Raw genomic sequence first — 24772 nt, 5'->3', positions numbered from 1 at the left:
CACTTCTATTAAAAAATCTTAATCCTTCCAGTACTTTTTAGGGGCTGTATACTAAAGAGAAATCAAAAAAAGAAATGCATTTACTCTGATGTCATGACCACAGTGCTCTCTGCTGACCTCTGCTGTCCATTTTAGGAACTGTCCAGAGCAGAAGAAAATCCCCATAGCAAACATATGCTACTCTGGACAGTTCCTAAAATGGACAGCAGAGGTCAGCAGAGAGCACTGTGGTCATGACATCAGAGGAAATGCATTTCTTTTTTGGATTTCTCTTTAGTATACAGCCCCTAAAAAGTACTGGAAGGATTAAGATTTTTTAATAGAAGTGATTTACAAATCTGTTTAACTTTCTGGCACCAGTTGATTTAAAAAAAATAAAACGTTTTCCACGGGAGTACCCTTTTAAGTCAATGGGATCCATTGGGAATCGGCAGTGTCTGTTGTGCAAAGGGTCCTTTGTGTGATGCTGAATCGACCCTGAACAGGTCGAACGGGTCGAACAAAAGTAATGTGAACGCAGCCTAACGATGATGACTTTTGGTTTGGGCAGCATGAAAGTTATGGCAAGTTCCCATTAACAACAAGGTGGCCAGCGATAGGCTGCTGGGGTAATATGTGCACAAAATACTTTTAATCCCCCCTTTGGCCCTGGACTGCTACCACTACAACCCTTACGGCTATCCAACCTTGAAGCAGCAGAGGGAACTAGGGAACAATTATGGTGGGAGTGGTGAGGGATTTGAAAGTTTTTTTCTTAAAGGGGTACTTCTGTGGAAAACTTTTTTTTAAAAGGGGTGCTCCGGTGCTTACACATCTTATCCCCTATCCAAAGGATAGGGGATAAGATGCCTGATCGTGGGATTCCCGCCGCTGGGGACCCCCGTGATCTTGCACGCGGCACCCTCTTTGTAATAAGTCCCAGGAGCGTGTTCAGCTATCACGTACCCTCCCATAGGCTTGCATGGAGGGGCGGAGCGTGGCGTCACACGGAGGCGGAAGCGTGACGTCACACGCCGCCCGTCCTGTGGTCGCCCGTAATTAGACCCGGAGCGAACACGCTCCGGGGATTGATTACAAACTGGGTGCCGCGTGCAAGATCACGGGGGTCCCCAGCGGCGGGACTCCCGTGATCAGGCATCTTATCCCCTATCCTTTGGATAGGGGATAAGATGTGTAAGCACCGGAGAACCCCTTTAAATCAACTGGTGCCAGAAAGTTAAACAGATTTGTAAATTACTTCTATTAAAAAATCTTAATCTTTCCAGTACTTTTTAGGGTCTGTATACTACAGAGGAAATGGTTTTCTTTTTGGAACACAGAGCTCTCTGCTGACATCATGACCACAGTGCTCTCTGCTGACATCTCTGTTCATTTTAGGAATTGTTTGCTAACAGCATATGTTTGCTATGGGGATTTTCTCCTACTCTGGACAGTCCTTAAAATGGACAGAGATGTCAGCAGAGAGCACTGTGGTCATGATGTCAGATATGTGTTCCAAAAAGAAAACCATTTCCTCTGTAGTATTCAGCAGCTAATAAGTCCTGGAAGGATTAAGATTTTCTTTTTAAATAGAAGTAATTTTCAAATCTGTTTAACTTTCTGGCACCAATTGATTTAAAAAAAAAAGTTTTTCACGGGAGTACCCCTTTAAACTCATTTTTATTTAAAAAAAATGACAAAAAATGGTTTATTAAAAAAATATGGTGCAGAAAAATCATTTTAACTTTCTTTTAGTTTTTCAGGTAAAAAAAAATATAGGCAACTACTATAACTTATTTATCTCATTAAATAGTTAAAAAGGAGGATATCTTTTTGGGAACAAAATTGAATATGGGGAATGGTGAATGGGTAAATAAGGAAAACACACTTTAATTTGGGAAAATTCGGTAAGTGCCCGTGGACCATGCATGACATTCTTGCCACTGCAATCATTTTTTTTTCTAACATAGATAGATAGATATATATTTATAATTGTATTCTCTCACAAAAACAGAGAACATATATATATGGAATCTTCCCAGAAAAAAAGATAAAAATTTTATAATATATTCCAAAATATTTCTTTTCTACAAAAGTGAACCACATTCTTGTACAGATTTGATGAGCTTATTTATCGATGCCTTCCCAGTCATTATTTTTTTCTCCACTCTGTATATCGTATCTGTATCACTTTCTTTCATGCTTAACAAATTGAATACATGGGTACCAGGCATGCGACCAAGACCTACTTTAGCAAGGTCCAGTTATTCAATAAAGCATACACTGATTCTCATAAATAATTTTAATGCTAATATTTTCATGTTTGTAAAAAAAGATCAAAAATATAGATTTTCTTAGACATTTTACATACATTTTTTTCTTTTCTTGTTACGAATTATTAGCTATATCGTAAGCATTGAATGATTTTCATGTGACTTCATATCGAGGTGATCTGACTTCACAGGTAGACTAGATAACTTTCTTGAAGCTTATCAAAAGGTTTGTTTTCCACCAATCATGACAGTACAGCCTATCGGTTCAATAAAGGTCCCCATGAACTTTAGTCCCAATTCAGCCGAGCCCGTTGACTTTGGTGGGACCGGCCAACTGTCTAAAGCAGTGGTCTCAAACTGTGGCCCTCCGGATGTTGCAAAACTTCAACTCCCAGCATGGAAGGGCCACAGTTTGAGACCACTGGTCTAAAATATATGGGGCATTCCAACTCTCTTACCCGACAGATGAAGTTGGGGAGGGAAGGGTTGGGCATGTTGGATTTCAGCGATCCAACCCTTTGGTTTTCAGAGAGAAGAGCCCCTGCCAGACCTGTCTGGCAGTGGCTTACCCCTCCTTTTTCCATTTAGAACACATAAATGGTCAGCTGTGCCGAATATTCATGTGTATGGGAAAATCGGGTTGGCTAAACCAATGCTTGGCTTACAGCTATTCATGGTTTATATCCACCTTTAGAGTTCAGGCCACATAATAAGGCTGCTTTCATATGACAGTAATATGGTTACAATTTCCCATATGGACCCAACTCTTTCTGCAGTTTTACTAAACCAAAATACCCCATTGGTTCAGTTGACTACAGGTTGACCAAGAGTTGTATCCCTTGTGACCATATTATATTCATATGAAACTGATAGGTATATTAGGATATGTCATAAATAAGTTCTGAAACCTAATCCCACTGTAAAGCAATAGGTGTATTGCCATACATATACTATAATGCCATGGCTGCCTCCCTTATTCATGGTAGGAGGTATGTCGATTTATAGGATATCAAGATATATAACCATTTATACCAATCAGATGTTAACCAATGTAGTATAGTCAGAATAACGCTAAGTTATCTGTTAGTTACTATGAATTATATGTTTTACTGGTACCATTGTATTGTATATGTTATAGAATCTGCCTGTTTGACCTTGTGAGGGACGGAGCACCACTATTCCGGATATGTTTTATAAATTAATAATGTATGAAACCCAATCTGAACTGAGAGGAACAACCTCTCTCTAGCAGCTAATGGACATACTGTATACCATTCGATCTGTGTTGAATTATTTAATTTTTTTTGGGGGGGGGAGGGGAGTGGTAGATGAATTCCAATCGGTAGTTCATGAGAACGATGAGATAATAAGTGCTGTTTAAGACTACTAAGCGCCAGATCTAGAGAAACGACCTTCCAAAAAGTAGGCGTCAGAATTCCACTTCTCAATTTATTGGCTATCTAGCTCCTGACTCCCTGATTTTTCCAATAGATATATTTATAGATTTATTTAAACCTTGGTCACTTTGAGAAGTTTACATGTAACACTCCATAATACATGGACAATCAGTAGATATAAGCACCTTTATATGTATATATATACTTTTCTTTTTTTTTTTGCAGAATTTTCGCAAAGTGCAATGTACAGTGAATGAGGCTTCAGCATGAACACTTGGTAATCTGGTCATTTTTATGCCATTGGTACCTTTTCTGAAAGAAATGGTACATCGTTTCTCAACAATGGTGGAAACCAATGTAATACACTATCGGTTCCCACCAACAAGTCAACTTTGCGACTGAATTCACTGCTGAAGAAGACCTACAAAACACTGCCGGTAAGGTTTCTATGCAGTGGAGATTTCAATCTTAGCTTTAAGTGCCACCTGAGAAGAAATGGCAACAAAATGAACAACTATATCAATATAGGGCATGATAAAGAAACATAACCTATCCATGCAAAATATATCTCTTTGGTTTACATCATATCGTGATATATGACAAAATGTAATTTTGCCTCGTCGATAAGTTTGCTAAAAGCTTTCTTTTAAAATTGAGAAAAACAAAAATGTCGCTCCCCAGTTTGGATGGGATGTGTTCTAGGTTGTGGGTTTATAACCAGGCATTAATTCTACTTCAATCGGGCATCTTCTGAAGATTCATCTTGTTTTCCCTGTTTGATTCATGTCGACAGTTTATCCCTAATATCTATACTGTTCTACAGTTCTTCTTGCAATTGCTCTGTCTGCTGTATTAAAGTGCACACATTTTCATGTTTCTCATAGTCTTTCATCTTGAGTTCCTACTGTATTTCAGTCATTCGGAACAGCCAACAAGCTCAAAGAATCATTCACCGAAAGCTCAATAAGTTCACTAAGCTGTCAATCCTTCAGTCTTTTGTAAAAGTTTCTTCTTTTTTTTCAAGTTCAAGAATGTTCAATCCTTCTTCTATGACATCCCATTGTTACCTGAAGATGAGGTGGCAGAGGTATCTCCGAAACTTACCATAGCATTTTAGTTGTTGAGTTATAAAGTTATTTTTCTGCGCTTTACTCTCGTAGGATCATTGATCCATATTACATTGCATTCCTGGATTGCAAGTGGGATCTTGGTAAGGCTTTCACTGACTCTGGCACCAAAGTGTTTCCGAGAAGAGGAATATATCAGAGAAGATTCAGGGAAATAATGAAGTAGGATTAATTCCAAAGCGGCCCTCTTAGGTCATACCGGTTTATCGAAAGGCCTTGGAAATGGTGTGCCACTAGATGAGGATATTTTTCTGCAGACCGTGTTGGTGTGATTTTCACAACGACAGCCTGGTCTTTTTACTTTATCATAGCCCTTCTGGCAAAGGGTCAGGCAACCTTTCATAGGAGGATAGCAGCATAGACAGGGCATGAAGAAAGAGAGGAGGCTCATGATGGCCCATCGAGCACAACAGGAGCCTTGGCTGCAAGAACAAGGATTATCGGCACAGTTGTCCTCATCGTCAGAAGAACAGTGGTAGAAGAGGCCCTTGATACAACAAAGACAAGTTCCATAATCTATTACATTTTCGGCAGAACACAAGCAGCGCTGGTCACAAATCCAACAAGAAGGAAGTTTCCGAACTTGCGTACACTCATCACATATGCAGCGCCCGCACTCTTCACAGATAAAAAGGTGGCCCATATACCTGTCAGACTTTTCCATTAATCCTTTGATAAATTGATCTTGCTTTAGGTCTCCATCCTTGGGCTGTGTCCTCATAAGAGAATGTCTTGAATTAGATGGGGTTACCCCAGTTAGTAGTCTTTGATCTGAAGCTGTGGTGCTTCTAGACACTGAGCTTATTGTACTGGAATGGCTTAAATCGTGGGTAAGATGTTGTGATTGGTGTTGATGACTTTGGCTGCGATGAAGATCCTGGTGGTTGTAGAAGACCAGGTGATCATTAGGCCACTCTTGCTTTGCAGCATGTTGGGAAAGTGAAGGATTTGACCAGGTTTGCATGAACGAGACAGTGGGTCGCTCCACATAATCATTGTTGGCCCTGATGGAACGGATTTGGTCTATGGAAAGGACCTGTTGGACGTCCCCAGTAGAACTCTCCATCATTTATAATTCTTTCTCGTAGCTATGCAACAAAATTCCGTCTTTGGATGTCAATGGTTTTATGTGGTATTGTCCATCAAGGTACATCTGAAGATCCTGAAAAGAAAAAGAAAGAAACTTACTTATTTGCCTATATTCATATTATGTCAGTCTATAGTGGAGGCTACACATGACACTACCCTATGATATAGTCACTGTTCCAAAGTCATCACTCCTCTTTATTATACATTAGATCTATACTACAAATTATGGCTTACTGATATAATAATAAGTGTTCCTATTCCAAGGATATGGCAGAAATGTCTGATAGGTGGAATCTTCCCATGGGAAAAATTGACCCTTGGTCCACAGTCCACCAGATAGATGGCTTTCTACTTGTTTTAATAAATCCCATAGACTTGTCTGTAAAGAGCATCTATACTGCATTTATTCTTACCCTGAATTTGGACAACTCTAGTGAAATGGGGTAAAACGAGAGGACCCACCTATCAAACATTTATTGACTCTCATTTGGCCATATTGTGCTGCTGCAGCCTATTTTTATTTTTTTTTCTCATAAATTGGACTTGATGCCGATAAATACAAATTCTAAAAGTCCTAATGTAATAGAATGATGCTATGATCATCTCAGGGACTCAAGTCTCCAGTTAAAATAAATAGAATCTAGCATCCACATAACAATGTGATATTGCGGGCTCTGACCATTAGGATCCTCCCCCAGCAACTTGAGAATGGGGCATGAGTCTCCCATTAGAATGGTCCTGTTACTGGTCGTGCATGCAGGCTACTGCTCTATTTATTCTCTATGGCAGCCATGGAAATAGCCAAACACTATACTCAGCATTTTTTGGACAACTCCCATTGACAATGAATGGAGCATCAGCAAGCCACTCCATTCTTACAGGATACTCCAGTTCCTATTCTTAAGATCCTATTACTCCTTTGGGATTACTCCTGGCCTATTAAACTGCAGCATGAAAACAGAGAGCAGCGGGATACTGCAGTGATTGGATAAAGAGACCCAGCACAGCAGACTCAGGGAGGAAGTGAATGCATGGTGAGTGAAGGCAGGCTCAGTGCTTGCTTCAAACACATCCCTTCCTGAGCAGTGGATGTCAGAATGAGTAAGCAGTTAGACACATAAAACAGTGAGTAACATATGGAAGCATTATTTTTTTTCTGTGATATGACAGGTATGCTTTGAGTATAATTTCAATAATTCAGGTTTCACACAGTAAATTCCTAAAAAAAAAAAATGGCAAGTGTTTTATGATGTTTTCAGTGGTGAGTTTTTGCATCCAGGTGCAATTGCACAAAGCATGTGGCATATTTATTTTATTTTTTTTTCTAATAGACTTCTCTTGGTCTAGTACTATATAATACAAAATGTAACATGTCACCAAAAAGGCTTCAAAAAGCTTCTTACATTAACACTTTGAATGTGAATGTGATTTATCATGTACTGTATTTTTCGTCCTATAGGACGCACCGGCGTATAAGACGCACCCAATTTATAGGTGCAAAATCTAAAAAAATAAAGATTTTGAACCCAATAGTGGTCTTCAACCTGCGGACCTCCAGATGTTGCAAAACTACAACTCCCAGCATGCCCGGACAGCCGTTGGCTGTCCGGGCATGCTGAGAGTTGTAGTTTTGCAACATCTGGAGGTCCTCAGATTGAAGATCACTGCATAGGAGGTAATACTCACGTGTCCCCGCCGCTCCGGACCCGTCACCGCTGCCCTGGATGTCGCTCCATCGCTGTCACCATGTCCCCGTCGCTCCGGAACGTCTCTGCTGCCAGCCGGGTATCCTCGCTCTCCGTCGCCGCCATCACGTCGTTACGCACGCCGACGCACATACGTGACGACGTGATGACGAGGAAGGAGATGACGCCGGCCATACAGGGGATCCCTGAACAGAGAAGACACCGAGGAGGCAGGTAAGGTCCCTCCTGGTGTCCTGTAAGCACTAACCCGGCTATTCAGTGGGGCTGTTCGGGACCGCCCCGGTGAAATCGCAGCGGTCCCGAACAGCCCGACTGAACAGCTGGGTTAGTGTCACTTTCCCTCCAGACGCGGCGGTCAGCTTTGATCGCCGCGTCTGAAGGGTTAATACAGGGCATCACTGCGATTGGTGATGTCTTGTATTAGCCGCGGGTCCCGGCCGTTGATGGCCGCAGGGACCGACCCGATAGGGGTGTATTCGCCGTATAAGACGCACCGACTTTTTCCCCCCAGTTTTGGGGAATAAAAAGTGCGTCTAATACGGCGAAAAATGCGGTAGTTTAGGAGATTTTTCGTGTAGTGTATAAGGAGGCCTTATATATGCCCTGATAATAATGTGTATTAAAAATCACTCAGTGAGAGTTTTAACTTAACTCCGACCACAGGGGAAATACATGACCTTATCTATACTGCAGTCTACTTGGAGAAAACCACTTTATTCCTTATTACTGTGTCTCTAATTGCTTTTCCAGGCATTATGCCACAGAGAGGCTTCCAGGAGACACAAGTGAAGTAAGTGATGTGTTGTACTGTTCGCCATTCACACCACACCGTCTAATGCAGAAGTCAGATATCCTGGTCTTTTATTATAGAATATGTTAGGGGCTGAGATATAATTCTTCACATTTAAAAATAAACCTTAAATTGTGCTACTCCTTTTGGCCAAAAATATTTATAGATAAACAAGCAAATGTGTTTTGTGCCACGTTTAAATATTTAAACAGTATTAAACATTTTGAGGGGGAATTAACAATTTACAACTTTTGTTACAAATTGTGCAAAATTGTTAATATTGTCGCACGGTGTATGGTGAATTTGCTCTTCCCCCCCCCCCCCCCAAAGTACTCTTTTGTCATGTGTGTTTTTTTACCACCAAATGAGAGGAGAAAAAGTCACCTATATAGTACAGTAAAGGGGTACTCTGGCGATAAACATCTTATCCCCTATCTAAAGGATAGGAAATAAAATGTTTGATCGCCCCGCGATCTCCGGGCCAGTAGTGGCGCTGTCCGGAACACGGAAGCATGGAGCTCCCGTGTTCAAGACATCACGCAACGCCCCCTCCATCCATGTCTATGGGAGGGGGCGTGACGGCTAATACGTAGCCATCACCCCTGCTCCCATAGACATGAATGAAGGGGGCGTGGCTACTGTAGTCGCCAGTCATCTGGCATGGAGCGGAGTTCACTCCATGCACGGATGACCGGGGTGCCGTGCTGGGGACCCCCACGATCAGACATCTTATCGCCTATCCTTCAGATAAGGGATAAGATGTTTATCGATGGAGTACCCCTTTAAAAGTCATGACATTAAAACCACGCCTCTTTTTAGGCCAAAAACTATAAAGAGGATGAGCATGGTGAAAAAGTCACAAAAAAGGTCCTTGATAAATATGTCTAAAAAGTAAAAATAAATCATTAACAATTTCCCCTATTTGTCTCATCGTAACAACCCACGGCTAGACTGAAGCCCAATGATCAGCGTATTTCTGTGCATTCTGCTTGAGTTTCCTCCATATTATCTTTATGACAAGTTGCGGGAGGCCAACCAAAGGGCACTATTACATGGCGGCCATTCTCAGACAGATGCTGCTCATCCATACATTGCTTTCATGGATGGGCTGACCGATGCACTTGAACAAGCTCCGGTCTCATAGATCATAGTTACATCCCAAGAGTGACCTAGGTGCTAAATCAGTCAAAAAACATCAAAACTGTATATGGTACATGAGCAGAACAGGGGAGGACGACAACGCTCTCTACAGATTAGCGGGAAGGGTGGAGGGAAGATGAAGTCTTGCTTTGTGGTTACCAGGAGCTTTCAAGTGGTGAGAGAGGGGAAACTATATGAAAGGGGGGAAGACGGGATGAAGAACTGGCGAAGCGGGGAGCAGAAGAAAGTGAGGAGAGCAATGGTTTAAGGGCATTAGTGTAATATGGAGGGAAGGATAGTGGAGGTATAATATGGAGAGGGAAAAGGAAGGCTGAAGTGTAATATAGAGAAGAAAGGACTGTGGAGGGGTCATATGGAGAGGGAGGGTTAGTGGAGGTATCATTTGGAGACTGGAGAAGATGATTGATAGAGGTATAATATGGAGAGGGAAGTTATTGGAGGTGTAATAGTGAGAGGGATGAATGGTGAAGATGTAATATGGAGAGAAAAGGATGGTGGGGTGTAATGTAAAAAGTAAAGGTTGTTGAAAGTTTAATATGGAGAGGAAATGATGGTTGAGGTGTAATATGGAGAGGGAAAGATGGTGAAGGTGTAATATGGAGAGGGAAAGATAGTGGTGGTGTAATATGGAGAGGGAAGGATAGTGGTGGTGTAATATGGAGAGGGAAAGATGGTGGAGGTGTAATATGGAGAGAGAAGGTTGTTAGAGGTATAATATGGAGAGGGAAGGACGGTGGAGGTGTAATATGGAGAGGGAAAGATGGTGGAGGTGTAATATGGAAAGGACGGTGGAAGTGTAATATGGAGAGGGGAAGATGGTGGAGGTGTAATATGGAAAGGGAAAGATAGTGGTGGTGTAATATGGAGAGGGAAGGTTGTTAGAGGTATAATATGGAGAGGGAAAGATGGTGGAGGTGTAATATGGAGAGGGAAAGATGGTGGAGGTGTAATATGAAGAGGGAAGGTTGTTAGAGGTATAATATGGAGAGGGAAGGTTGTTAGAGGTATAATATGGAGAGGGAAAGATGGTGGAGGTGTAATATGGAAAGGACGGTGGAGGTTTAATATGGAGAGGGGAAGATGGTGGAGGTGTAATATGGAGAGGGAAAGATGGTGGAGGTGTAATATGGAAAGGAAGGTGGAAGTGTAATATGGAGAGGGGAAGATGGTGGAGGTGTAATATGGAGAGGGAAAGATGGTGGAGGTGTAATATGGAAAGGACGGTGGAGGTTTAATATGGAGAGGGGAAGATGGTGGAGGTGTAATATGGAGAGGGAAAGATGGTGGAGGTGTAATATGGAAAGGACGGTGGAAGTGTAATATGGAGAGGGGAAGATGGTGGAGGTGTAATATGGAAAGGAAAGGTTGTTAGAGGTATAATATGGAGAGGGAAGGACAGTGGATGTGTCATATTGAGTAGGAAGGATTGTGGATGTGTAGTATGAAGAGGGAAAGATTGTTGAGATGCAATATGGAGAGGGAAGACTTTTGCTAAGTCATGCAGACTTGTCAAAAGTTTTGATAGGTTGTAATCCCAACCAATCTCATTCCCCGGCCTGGTTTTTACTGTAGGAGATGGGCTCTATTGCAGTCTATGGAGCCTATGACTTGCAATGTGACAGATATCTCTAGCTATATCTAGAGATCACTAGGGGGTCTCAACACTGAAACCCCAATCAATTAAAACATTTGACATGTAACACTTTAAAGAGTGGATAAAGCCTTGTATTTTTTTATTTTATTTCCACCATAAATTTCTGCTGAATATGAAATGGTTCTCCTTGAGTCATTGAGCTAATATGCCTTCCCTTAAAGGGGTACTCTAGTGTAAAACAAATGTTTTCAAATCAACTGGTGCCAAAAAGTTATACAGTTCTGTAAATTACTTCTATTTAAAAATCTTAACCCTTCTTGTACTTACGCTGTATGCTATAGAGGAAGTTGTGTAGTTCTTTCCAATCTGACCACAGTGCTCTCTGCTGACACCTCTATGTCAGGAACTGTCCAGAGCAGGAGAGGTTTTCTATGGGAATTTGCTTCTACTTTGGACAGTTCCTGACACAGTATATATCTCATTGGAGTCGATTTTTTTTGTTCTGTTACAAACATTCACTCCTGTTGCTGCCTAATTTTCTTTTCTTTTTCTTTTCCTTTTTTTTTTTTTGGGTTAGCGTTTTCTTCCAAATTTTCTGTATGCAGGCAGAACATTTTACACACAGCTGACTGGGAACAACCAACATCTTTTGCTATACTTTGTGTTAGATTTACATTGTAAAAGGTGTTCCATTCTTTTAACTGACAACTCTCTTCGTTGGGCCAGTAATAAATGCTTATTTGTTTTTATATATATATATATATATATATATATATATATATATATACATATATATATATATATATATATATACATATATATATATACAGTGACCCCCCGACCTACGATGGCCCCGACATACGATCATTTCAACATACGATGACCTCTCAGAGGCCATCGCATGTTGAAGGCAGCATCAACATACGATGCCATTGTATGTCGGGGCCACTGCTTCAGCTGCCACCGGATAGCCGTTTACGGTGCCCCGTGTGGTCCGCTGACGATCACTTACCTGTCCTCGGGGCTCCGGCGCGTCCTCTTCGGGATCCTTGTCATCGTCGGCGCTCTCCATCGACGTCATCACGTCGCTGCACACACCGTCCCGTCATCCAATAGGAGCGACGTGCGTAGCGACGTGATGGCGGCGACAGAGAGCGAGGATGCCGGGGAAGCAGAGGCCTTGCCGGAGCGTCGGGGACACCTCGGGGACGTGGCGACAGTGATGGACGGCGACATCCCGGACAGGTGAGTACAACTTTCTCTAACAGTGGTCTACAACCTGCGGACCTCCAGATGTTGCAAAACTACAACACCCAGCATGCCCGGACAGCCAACGGCTGTCCGGGCATGCTGGGTGTTGTAGTTTTGCAACATCTGGAGGTCCACATGTTGTAGCCCACTGTCCTATACTTTACATTGCCCAGATCCCTCAACATGCAATGGTTTCAACAAACGATGGTCCATTTGGAACGGATTACCATCGTATGTTGAGGGACCACTGTATATATATATATATATATATATATATATATATATATATATATATATCACTACCTTGTTTTAACCAATATGGAGGGGGCAAACACAGAATACAGTATAGCAAGAGGAAAATATGTCCCCCTCCCGGTGCTGGTTCATGTCACCATATGCCGTCCTCGTGACTGTCTGGGGATTACTGATCCTCCAACCTATCTCTTGCAGAACAAAATGTACTTGTGGCCCTAAGGCAGCTTTTATGTTCCCTTATCTGCTAAAGGGAAAACCTTGTGCAGGTTCACAGAACCTGAGGAGAAGAAGTGTGCGTCAACCAAACGGGCACCAAGTGCTTCTCTATGATGGATTCTTACATACATTATCATGACTAGGGGATCGTAGAATTACGCTTGGCCTACACCACCCTTTCCCGATAAAACACAGAAACGCCAATGTGGTGCAAAGGCCATAGCGTTCCCCACTGACTCCTCCTCTTCCTCCCTTACTTCTTATACCCCTACTCCCCCCCCCCCCCTCTTTCCTACGTCACATATCCCCCCCACTCCCATCCCTTCTACACTCCTTCCTGTACGTCCTACTGCCCCCTGCCATGTGCCCCCTCCCCTCACATGCTGTCCACTCCGGGGGCTCTCTATATGGGTTGAGTTTTAACCCTGAGCCTTATTGTTGTACAATTTTTTCACGCATGAGCCCTTGTTTTTTATAACGTTTATATACAGACTATGTAAGAATAATTATAAGTGTTATAATTACCAATTTGCCAAAAAATGTAAAATATGCACGTTTTGCAGAAAAAAAAAATCTAAATCTAAATATTTTTATTTTATATCCAAGTTGAATATTATATCCACCCCTAACCTCCCATTAAAGGGGTACTCCACTGGAAAAAATTTTTTTTTTTTTAAATCTACTGTTTCCAGAAAATATGGAAAATTTAAGTCAGTAGGTGTCAAACTGCTGACCTCCAGATGTTGCAAAACTACAACTCCCAGCATGCCCGGACAGCCGTTGGCTGTCCGGGCATGCTGAGAGTTGTAGTTTTGCAACATCTGGAGGTCCAGTTTGGATTTAAAGGGGTACTCCGGTAGAAAAGATTTTTTTTAAAATCAACTGGTGCCAGAAAGTTAAACAGATTTGTAAATTACTTCTATTTAAAAATATTAATCCAACCAGTACTTATCAGCTGCTATATGCTCCACATAGAGTGCTGTTGCAACTTTCTTTTTTGTACATTTTGTATTTGCCACAGCAGCGGGCACCTGTGTATTAGGTTGTTGTGCTGGCTATTTTTCCTTTTTCCTTTTGTTTTTAGATTTGTAATTTACTTAAAAATCTTAATCCTTCTAGTACTTATAAGCTCATGTATGCTCCACAGGAAGTTCATTTCTTTTTGAATATATTTTCAGTCTGACCACTGACAGTGCTCTCTGCTGACACCTCTGTCCATTTTAGGATCTGTCCAGAGTAGGAGCAAATCCCCATAGCAAACCTCTCCTACTCTGGACGGTTCCTAAAATGGACAGAGGTGTCAGCAGAGAGCACTGTCACTGGTCAGACTGAAAAGATATTCAAAAAGAAAAGAACTTCCTGTGGAGCATACAGGAGCTTATAAGTACTAGTAGGATTAAGATTTTTTTATAGAAGTAAGTTACAAATCTGTTTAACTTTCTGTCATCAGTTGATTTAAAAAAAAAAAATATGTTTTCCAGTGGAGTACCCCTTTAATCATCTGTCAATTCGGCTTAGAGCTGAGGGTCTGATTTATTGGAGACAGACTGGTTGCTATGGACATTGCCTAACAACCAAGGGCCGTAGATCTGAGGCAGTATAGGCTCTGAAGTCAGTCTTCAATGGCTCTTCTCATTTTAGACCTCGTGTGGTGCACTTGTGATAGCGAGGAAGAAGAAACGAATATGGTTATTGTCATGTCCATCATGTCCACCTCCTTCTGCTTCACTAACATGAAGAATTTTTATGGGAAATCAACTTTAACATTTTGTTGTCAACTTTAACTGGTGCATTAAACTATAGGTGAGAAACATCAGCACATACAATGTTAAGATAGAATAAAAGTTTGCCATACACACTTAAAGGGGTACTCCACCCCTAGACATCTTATCCCGGGGGTCCCGATGCTGGGGACCCCCGCAATATAGCATGCAGCACCCACCTGTTTCTTGTCCGGAAGCGCTGGAGGGTCTGGGTCGCGATCACGGGAACGGAAGTCCGTGACGTCATGACTCCGCCCCGGTGTGACGTCCCGTCCCCTCAATGCAAGTCTATGGGAGGGGGCGTGACGTCCGTCACGCCCCCTCCCATACACTTGCATTGAGGGGACGGGGCGTGACGTCACACGGGGGCGGAGTCATGACGTCACGGACTTCCGTTCCCGTGATCGCGACCCAGACCCTCCAGCGCTTCCGGACAAGAAACAGGTGGGTGCTGCATGCTATATTGCGGGGGGTCCCCAGCGGCGAGACCCCCACGATCAGACATCTTATCCCCTACCCTTTGGATAGGGGATAAGATGTCTAGGGGTGGAGTACCCCTTTAATGAAGATACTTCGCCTAGCACTGTGTTTTGTATCATTTAAACTTATCCTAAACCGGGGTTACTTGAGCCCACCAGAAGAAATTATAACCCCCCTTCTCCATATTCAGAACTTGTGCTTGTGTAAGGCAACCCAAAAGAAATAGACCCTAGAAGACAAGTGATTGGTGCCAAAGCCAGCTCCAAATTACTTACTCCTGTTGGACCTTTGGGGTCCATTGCCGGAGTCTAAGCCGACTGTAGGATCCTCTTGACTCTGGTAGAACAGTCCAACAATGGGGTTGCCCGGGACTAAAAATCAAGACTCTATTCTTTTATAAATAGCGCCAAACCAGCCCACAGGTTGTGTGAGGAACTGTAGCTGTGCCCCATTCTCTGTGACCCACTATTAGAAAGATGACTGATAGCTCTCTCTCTCTCTCCTGACACCACTTCTTATAAGTCTCTCTAAAATGTTTCCATCCAAGCTTTGATGTTCTAGATAACTGAATGGCGCACCATGTGTCTCAGGTGTCCACGAAATGCCCCCAAAAAATAGCAAACAATAGTCTGAAGATTATAAAGTGGTAAAGGATCACTAAATCTATCATAATTGTGTTTCAAATCATAACATGCTGGTTAATTTTTTTTATACAGGGTGGGCCATTTATATGGATACACCTTAATAAAATGGGAATGGTTGGTGATATTAACTTCCTGTTTGTGGCACATTAGTATTTGTGAGGGGGGAAACTTTTCAAGATGGGTGGTGATCCATGGCGGCCATTTTGAAGTCGGCCATTTTGAATCCAACTTTTTTCAATAGGAAGAGGGTCATGTGACACATCAAACTTATTGTGAATTTCACAAGAAAAAAAATGATGTGCTTGGTTTTAACGTAACTTTATTCTTTCGTGAGTTATTTACAAGTTTCTGACCACTTATAAAATGTGTTCAATGTGCTGCCCATTGTATTGGATTGTCAATGCAACCCTCTTCTCCCACTCTTCACACACTGATAGCAACACCGCAGGAGAAATGCTAGCACAGGCTTCCAGTATCCGTATACACTGCTATATACTACTATATACACCGCAGGAGAAATGCTAGCACAGGCTTCCAGTATCCGTATACACTGCTATATACTACTATATACACCGCAGGAGAAATGCTAGCACAGGCTTCCAGTATCCGTATACACTGCTATATACTACTATATACACCACAGGAGAAATGCTAGCACAGGCTTCCAGTATCCGTATACACTGCTATATACTATATACACCGCAGGAGAAATGCTAGCACAGGCTTCCAGTATCCGTAGTTTCAGGCGCTGCACATCTTGTATCTTCACAGCATAGACAATTGCCTTCAGATGACCCCAAAGATAAAAGTCTAAGGGGGTCAGATCGGGAGACCTTGGGGCCATTCAACTGGCCCACGACGACCAATCCACTTTCCAGGAAACTTTTCATCTAGGAATGCTCGGACCTGACACCCATAATGTGGTGGTGCACCATCTTGCTGGAAAAACTCAGGGAACGTGCCAGCTTCAGTGCATAAAGAGGGAAACACATCATCATGTAGCAAATTCACATATCCAGTGGCCTTGAGGTTTCCATTGATGAAGAATGGCCCCACTATCTTTGTACCCCATGTACCACAACATACCATCAATTTTTGTGTTCCAACAGTCTTGGAGGGATCTATCCAATGTGGGTTAGTGTCAGACCAATAGCGGTGGTTTTGTTTGTTAACTTCGCCATTCACATAAAAGTTTCCTCATCACTGAACAAAATCTTCTGCGTAAACTGAGGGTCCTCTTCCAATTTTTGTTTTGCCCATTCTGCAGCACCTGAAACTACAGATACTGGAAGCCTGTGCTAGCATTTCTCCTGCGGTGTATATAGTAGTATATAGCAGTGTATACGGATACTGGAAGCCTGTGCTAGCATTTCTCCTGCGGTGTTGCTATCAGTGTGTGAAGAGTGGGAGAAGAGGGTTGCATTGACAAGCCAACACAATGGGCAGAACATTGAACACATTTTATAAGTGTTCAGAAACTTGTAAATAACTCATGAAAAAATAAAGTTACGTTAAAACCAAGCACATCATTGTTTTTCTTGTGAAAATCCCAATAAGTTTGATGTGTCACATGACCCTCTTCCTATTGAAAAAACAAAAGTTGGATTCAAAATGGCCGACTTCAAAATGGCCACCATGGTCACCATCCATCTTGAAAGTTTCCCCCCTCACAAATACTAATGTGCCACAAACAGGAACCAACCATTCCCATTTTATTAAGGTGTATCCAGATAAATGGCTCACCCTGTATATTCATATAAGTTTTGTTTTGTATATTGTAGTAAATAATATAGTATATAATAATACATATAGCCAAGATTGTAAATATTATGATTTATAGAGATAAATGAACAACAATTTAAAGGCATTGCTTCCCAATTTGTCCACCTGATCTCAGGTTTTTTTTTATACCTTTTTAATAATAATAAAAAAATATTGCATAATCTATCATATTTTGCCCCATTCGATCTCGCTTCTTAGGCACATAGATTGAATTATAATGGATTGCCAACATATTGACCTCAATATTTGCATTTGGAAGGGGATGAGGAAAACATTTTATTTATTAATTTTTTTTTTGTCAGGCGCTGCTGGTATTCCATGGAAGAAAGTTGTCCAAATCAGAAGAATGTATAGGTAAATGTTGATGTTTTATTATTGATAAAAAAATCCACATCAATAGTAGAATGGAAGACACGTTTTGGGGGTACACTCCCCCTTCATCAGATCAGTTTGCCTGGCACTGAATATGAGACAAAATACGAAAACCTGGAAAATACTGAGCAACTGTGCTTGTTAGGGGATTGTCTAAAATGTTGACATCTAAGCTTTGCTATTCTAGATACATGAATGGTGTATAATGTGTCTCAAGTGTCCACACAATGCCACACGTGGCAAATGCTTTTAAGGGGTACTCCGGCGGAAAACATTTTTATTTTAAATCAACTGGTGCCAGAAAGTTAAACAGATTTGTAAATGAATTCTATTAAAAAATATTTACCCTTCCAGTACTTTTTAGCAGCTGTATGCTAAAATTATTTTCTTTTTTAATTTCTTTTTTTTGTCTTGTCCACAGTGCTCTTTGCTGACACCAGAGCAGGAGAAAATCCCCATTGCAAACCTATGCTGCTCTTGACAGTTCCTGACATGGACAGAGGTGTCAGCAGAGAGCACTGTGGTCAGACAGAAAAGAAATTCAAAAAGAAAATAATTTTCTCTGTAGCATACAGCTGCTTAAAAGTAATGGAAGGGTAAAGATTTTTTAATACAATTAATTTACAAATCTGTTTATCTTTCTGGCAGCAGTTGATTTAAAAAAAAAATGTTTTCCACCGGAGTACCTCTTTAACCACTGAGAAACACCTGGAAATATTGTCTTCTTCCTGGGTGACCTCCTACAATAAGGTTCCATGAAGCCCTAGTCACTTTTCCCGGCCAAAAAAATAAACACATGTATACAATTGACACATAAGCTCGACCAGTAAAGACTGGAACTATACCCAAACAGTATTCCATATCCTTCTTAAAGTGTACTTGTTGCTAACAAAAACTTTTGATATAGTGTAGATAATAACATTATATGTATTTTTGGAATATACATTGATTAAAAAATGTGTATATTTTTGGGTGAAAAAATGCTGTCCCTGCAGTTATTGCCTGTGTGTGTCTATGAGGAGTCCAAATACAGGAAGTGAAGGAAGAAGAAGCAGGTCTCTGTACAGGCTCCTGGCTTGTCAATCATCCTGCTGTGTGAGCCAGGGGCGTGTCATAGAGACTCAGTGCACAGAGCCCCGCTTGTCCTCAGTGCACAGGGCCCTGCTTATCCACCCTCACTTCCTGTGTTTGGACTCCTCATAGATACACACAGGCAATAGCTGTAGGATCAAAAATATACACATTTTTAAACCAATGTAAATTATAAATATACATATAATGGTATTATCTACATTATATAAAAAGTATTTGTTGACGACAGGAACACTTTAAGCAGGGGTCAAGTCCTGGAAAAACAAGTGAGGGAACCATGATTTCCACTCAAGGGCTGGTCCTGCAGGACTCCTGCTAATGGGAATGGTGTTCCTGTTGAGAAAAAAGTGCAGGGACTCAGTTCCCACACGACCTATGGTCCTTGACCCCTAACTTCAAAGGGGTTATCCGGTGCTTACACACCTTATCCCCTATCCAAAGAATAGGGGATAAGATGCCTGATCGCGGGAGTCCCGACACTGGGGACGCCCGTGATCATGCACGCGGCACCCCGTTTGTAATCAGTCCCCGGAGCGTGTTCGCTCCGGGTCTGATTACGGGCAACCACCGGGCCGGCGCGTGTGACGTCACGCCTCAACCCCCGTGTGACGGCACGCTCCGCCCCTCAATGCAAGCCTACGGGAGGGGGCGTGATAGCTTGCATGATCACGGGCGTCCCCAGCGGCGGGACTCCCGCGATCAGGCATCTTATCCCCTATCCTTTGTATAGGGAATAAGATGTGTAAGCACCGGAGAACCCCTTTAAGTATTTTCCATATTCCTTGATTGACTATCACTAAAGACCTATGTAGATTTACTTCTAGACTATCTCTTTAAATAGTCTCTGAGTTAAGATGTTCCTTGGTGCAGAGTATTGGTAAAAGGCCAAGTTTCACCTTCACCTCTGCAAAAGGGAGCTTTGTGCTTATCGACAGATGGCTGGTCAACACCAAGCCGTCTATGGCAATTACAGTAGACAATAATAGTTGGAGCATTATTGGGTATAGATTCAATCATAGGAGGACAACACATGTTCCATTACTATATGATGTGATTTAGGACCGGAAATCCAGTAATAGGGTGGAGGCCATTGTCACATGGAAGAAATAATCCTTCAGTGGAGGACAAGGTTGGCTTCAGAATAAGATAGAGATCGATGGCAACAATACAGGGTCGTGGGATGACACCGAAAAGAGAAGTATTTGTAGGTAAATCATAATACATCTTCAGTGCTGGGCTTGGACATCTGAGCTTTTCAACATGGGGACTTGATGTTATTTCTAAAAACTGGCAAAGAATTCTAATAGACCAGTGGTCTCCAAAATGTGGACCTCAAGATGTTTCAAAACTACAACTCCCGGCATGTCCGGACAGCCGTTGGCTGTCCGGGCATGCCGGGAGTTGTAGTTTTGCAACATCCGAAGGCCCACAGTTTCCAGATCTCTATAACTGACAGTAATGGCTGCAGCATGATGGGTTATAGAGTCACGAGAAGGGCAATACAATGTTCAGGATGAAAACCTCAACCTCCAATTGGGGACACTATAGGCTTGATAGATTTCCATTCATTCAGTGCTAGCCCTACTGCTGCAAAGTCACACATTAATTCCGACGGTATGTGAAGGTGAATTGCATCTTTGAAGGTCTATCTGCAATGCCGGCTTTGGATTTGCCAGCCTAAAATAACAACTGAATGAATGAATGATGGCTTTGGTTAGGAACGTCGAATAATGTCTAAGTAAACCCCACGACTAGGCAATGACTAGAAGAAAGTTTTCCAAATTTCTGCTCCTCAAAGATATCTAATAATATCTGCTTCCAAGCTCTACTCGTGGATCGTAAAAAAGGGATTTAGATAATAAACAAGACGACCATGTTACTCAGAGGTATAGCTTGTAGCTTCTGGGCTCCGATGCAAAATCTAAAACAGTGATGCCAATTATAATACTGGTCTCTAATGGGGAAGATATGCTTTGGGGACCCCTTAGGTACCAGGGCCCCGATGCAACTGCTACCTCTGCTACCTCCATAGCTACGCCCCTGATGATACTCCATCTACGACCAATCTGTCTTTTATCTCATGACATTGTCACATCTTCAAGCTATGTTTATAGGCCCAAGGCATGTCATAGGCCTAAGTCCTGTTTAGAGTCACAAGGCATGTTTGAAGGCCCAAGGCAGGTTTATAGGCCCAAAACATGTTGGTGGGCCCTAATGCAAATTAGTAAAATCAAGGCGTCCTCATATATCTTTTCTAATGCTAATTTCCTAAACCTGTCTTAAAAAAAAAAAAAAAAAGAACATAACATAATAAAAAATAACAAGATAAATATCACAGCAACCTTCAAGGGACAATTGTCCTTGAGAGAAGATACCCATCACCACGACCCAGCTACTGGTTGGATTATGATCTATAGAAAGTGATGGACGCCAGGTCCACACCTTTCTATAGGAGGCAGTGAGTATAGAACTGGACCAGGAGGTTTTTAATGGTGGTGTAAACTGCTGTAAACAGCAAGAAACCCAATAACCCACTGTTCTGTAGTATACCGATGGACGAATGGGATTTAGAAATGGTTACTAGAAAATGTCAATTTATAGCACAGTACATTTTTTGGGAGTACCCAAGGTATATTCACTCGACAACTCCTGGTTTTATTCATATACGGTTTTGGGAGGGGATAAAAAAAATTTAATTTAATTTTTGTATTCTAAATTTTAACATTGGTCATCGTACTGTACTGTTTGCATTGCTTTTATTTATGTCTGTCCTACATAAACACCTCTGTTATGTCTAATCTTAGTTAAAATAATGTTCATGTATTGGTTGCTTATATACCTATTTTATTTGTATGTTGATACCAATCTACACGTAATAGTTATCCACATCGCAGATACCTGTTCATATACACATACTATGCAGGGCTTAATTTGATATAAACCTTTATTCATGGCCTTATGAACTGCTTTACAAGTATGTGGCGTTACATAGGACTGCAGTTTAAACCTAGTGGACCTTCATTCAGCTGAGACACGTTGACCAGGCAGCCCAATGAAACTATACGATAAACGTATCGCTAATATTTATTCATAAATGTATTCTTTTTGGCAAAATTTCACATAAACCTATGAAATTTCCAGCAACTGAAAGTCGGATTTTTCTTTTTGTTTTTATAACTTTTTTTTCCCAGCTCTGTTTTATTTCCTATGATTAGGATCTTGTCCCATTTGACAAGATATTAGACAGAGTATTAGGGTTTCACATCATGTGTAACTAATTAAAAAATAAATAAATAATAAACAAATAAATAAATGAATAAATAAGTAAATAAATAAATAACTGAATAATAAGTAAATGAATAAATAAATGAATAAATAAGTAAATAAATAAATAGCTGAATACATAAGTAAATGAATAAATAAATAAGTAAATAAATAAATAACTGAATACATAAGTAAATGAATAAATAAATGAATAAATAAGTAAATAAATAAATAACTGAATATATATATATATATATATATATATATATATATATAATGAATAAATAAATAAGTAAATAAATAAATAACTGAATACATAAGTAAATGAATAAATAAATAAATGAATAAATAAGTAAATAAATAAATAAATAACTGAATACATAAGTAAATAAATAAATGAATAAATAAATGAATAATCGTTAAGAATGCGCTCACTTTTTTTTCTTTTCAAGAAAACCCCAAAAATAACTGAAAAAGGCCACAGACTGTCCTAAAATTCTTACTTCGATAATTATTTTTTTTCTCATTGTAGGAAAGATGTATCTATAGGATGCAAAGCAAAAAAAGCTAAAAATATATTTTTTTTCTCTGCCCTTACAGCAGTGGCCTCCAAACTGCAGATCTCCAGCTGTTACAGAACTACAACTCCCAGCATGGCTCTGGATGTGGTTTATCCACTAGAAAATCCCCAACATTGAGAAAAATGTCATCTCCTGGTATATTACCAGAACAAAAACAATGCTCTAGATCGGTGGTCTCCAAACGGCGGACCTCCAACTGTTGCAAAACTACAACTCCCAGCATGCCCGGACAGCCACGGCTGTCCGGGCATGCTGGGAGTTGTAGTTTTGCAACAGCTGGAGGTCTGCCGTTTGGACGCCACTGCCCTACAATGTGAATAGTGTCATCCTTTTTTTTTTTTTTTTTTTTTAAAGGATTAATACCCATTGCATTCCCTTAAATCATTAATAATTTTTTATTTCCTAAAATGACATTACAGATTTCCAATCTGCCTAAGATAAATATTCCAAAATATAAGCAATATTTATTTATTCGTTCATTCATTTGTTTATTTATTTATTAATTAATTAATTAATTCATTTATTTATTTATTTATTTAAAAATGAATTTATTAATTTATTTTCCTATTTCTTTCACACAATCCAAATATATTCCAAACACCACGTTATCTAAAACCTAAATGAATAAGCGACATCCTCCAAAGAGGCATATTATTTGCCAACTTACCTAGGTGAGACTTGAGGTCCATGGTGCTCTGAGTATATCTATAAAGTCCCCACCCAGATCCCAGGTAGTTAGCGATTCCCCGTCTTGCCCTTTGTATGCATCCTAGTGATCGGAATACGAAAAAACGAAAAAAAAAAATTAAAATCTGAATGAATCCTCCTCCTGGATCTATAAAAACGAAGGTGTGTCCCCAAAATGCTGCGCCAGCAGACGCGCCGGCGTGCACATCGTATGCGGATGGCGACAAAATAAAATTAAAAAAAAGGGCTATCAGGCGAATCGTAGGCGACAGCTTAGCAGCGTAGCGTGTACTTCCAGGATTCGAGGGTCTTTCGGATAAATCCCCAGCTATGGCTTTTGGTTGGAAGGACGTCTTCTGTAAACATCTGTGCGCCAAAGCGATGCATAGGGTCGTGCACTAGAGGAGTCTTCTTGGCTCCCTCCCTGTGTACATCTCTGCTCAGCACAGGCAGATCGTGTGAGGTGGTGCTGATCTGTGACACTCTGTTTTGTGAATGCGGATATTCTCGGTTATCTTGTGAATGAGTTAAGGGAGGTGGAGGGAGGAGGAGTCTGCAGGGCTTTGTCAGTCTGCTCACTGGATGTGTAGACTCTCTGTTTCTCCCTTATTGTATAATCATATCTCCTTATAGGAAACGTTCCCGTTCTTTCAGCAAAATCCCAACCAATATCTCGCAATAAGTCGCCTGCGTCTCTATTCCCAAAAAAAAAAAAACAAGATTGCATCCCATTGCCGTCCCCGGGAATGATTGCATGTAACTCAATGGATGAGAATATTTGTTTTATTTCTACAGTCTATCTCTTGTCCTCTCTCCTCTCTCTCTCTCTCTCTCTCTCTCTCTCTCTCTCTCTCTCTCTCTCTCTCTCTCTCTCTCTCTCTCTCTCTCTCTCTCTCTCTCTCTCTCTCTCTCTCTCTCTCTCTCTCTCTCTCTCCTTCCCTTTGCTGTAGTCCTAATGCTTAAGTGGCGTCATCCTTTGGAAATTGAATCGGTCCATTAGATCTCCCCATAGGCTTCTCTCTGTATCCGGTCCCATGGCTCTCTGACTGCAACAGAATTAAACAAGGAAAAATAATGCAAAAAAAAAAAAAAACACACAAAAATACTATTTTAAAGCAGCAATTCATCTGACTGGCGCTCAAAATAGATATATATATATATATTTTTTTTTATATTTATGTTGTATTTCTGAAATTGTTATTTGGGCGATTGTTTTTTTGCATATATACCGGTACATATATATATATATATATATATATATATATATAT

At 40.9% G+C, this 24772-nt stretch overlaps 1 protein-coding gene across 1 annotated transcript; it reads right to left on the bottom strand.

The window, feature by feature from the left end:
• Nucleotides 1-1636: 1636 nt before the first annotated feature.
• On the bottom strand, nucleotides 1637-24232 carry SPRY3 (sprouty RTK signaling antagonist 3). Its single transcript, XM_056539837.1, has 2 exons — nucleotides 23484-24232; nucleotides 1637-5938 (listed from the first exon to the last, which is right to left on the bottom strand). The coding sequence occupies exon 2, from the start codon at nucleotides 5843-5845 to the stop codon at nucleotides 4970-4972; it is 876 nt and encodes a 291-aa protein (XP_056395812.1). The 5' UTR covers nucleotides 5846-5938; nucleotides 23484-24232; the 3' UTR covers nucleotides 1637-4969.
• Between the last annotated feature and the right edge of the window lie 540 nt (nucleotides 24233-24772).

The sequence above is a fragment of the Hyla sarda genome, chromosome 9 (genome assembly GCF_029499605.1).
Source record: "Hyla sarda isolate aHylSar1 chromosome 9, aHylSar1.hap1, whole genome shotgun sequence".
In the NCBI taxonomy this organism is placed as follows: domain Eukaryota; kingdom Metazoa; phylum Chordata; class Amphibia; order Anura; family Hylidae; genus Hyla; species Hyla sarda.
Note: the sequence above shows the minus strand (reverse complement) of the source record. Positions and strands in the feature narration are given on the sequence as shown.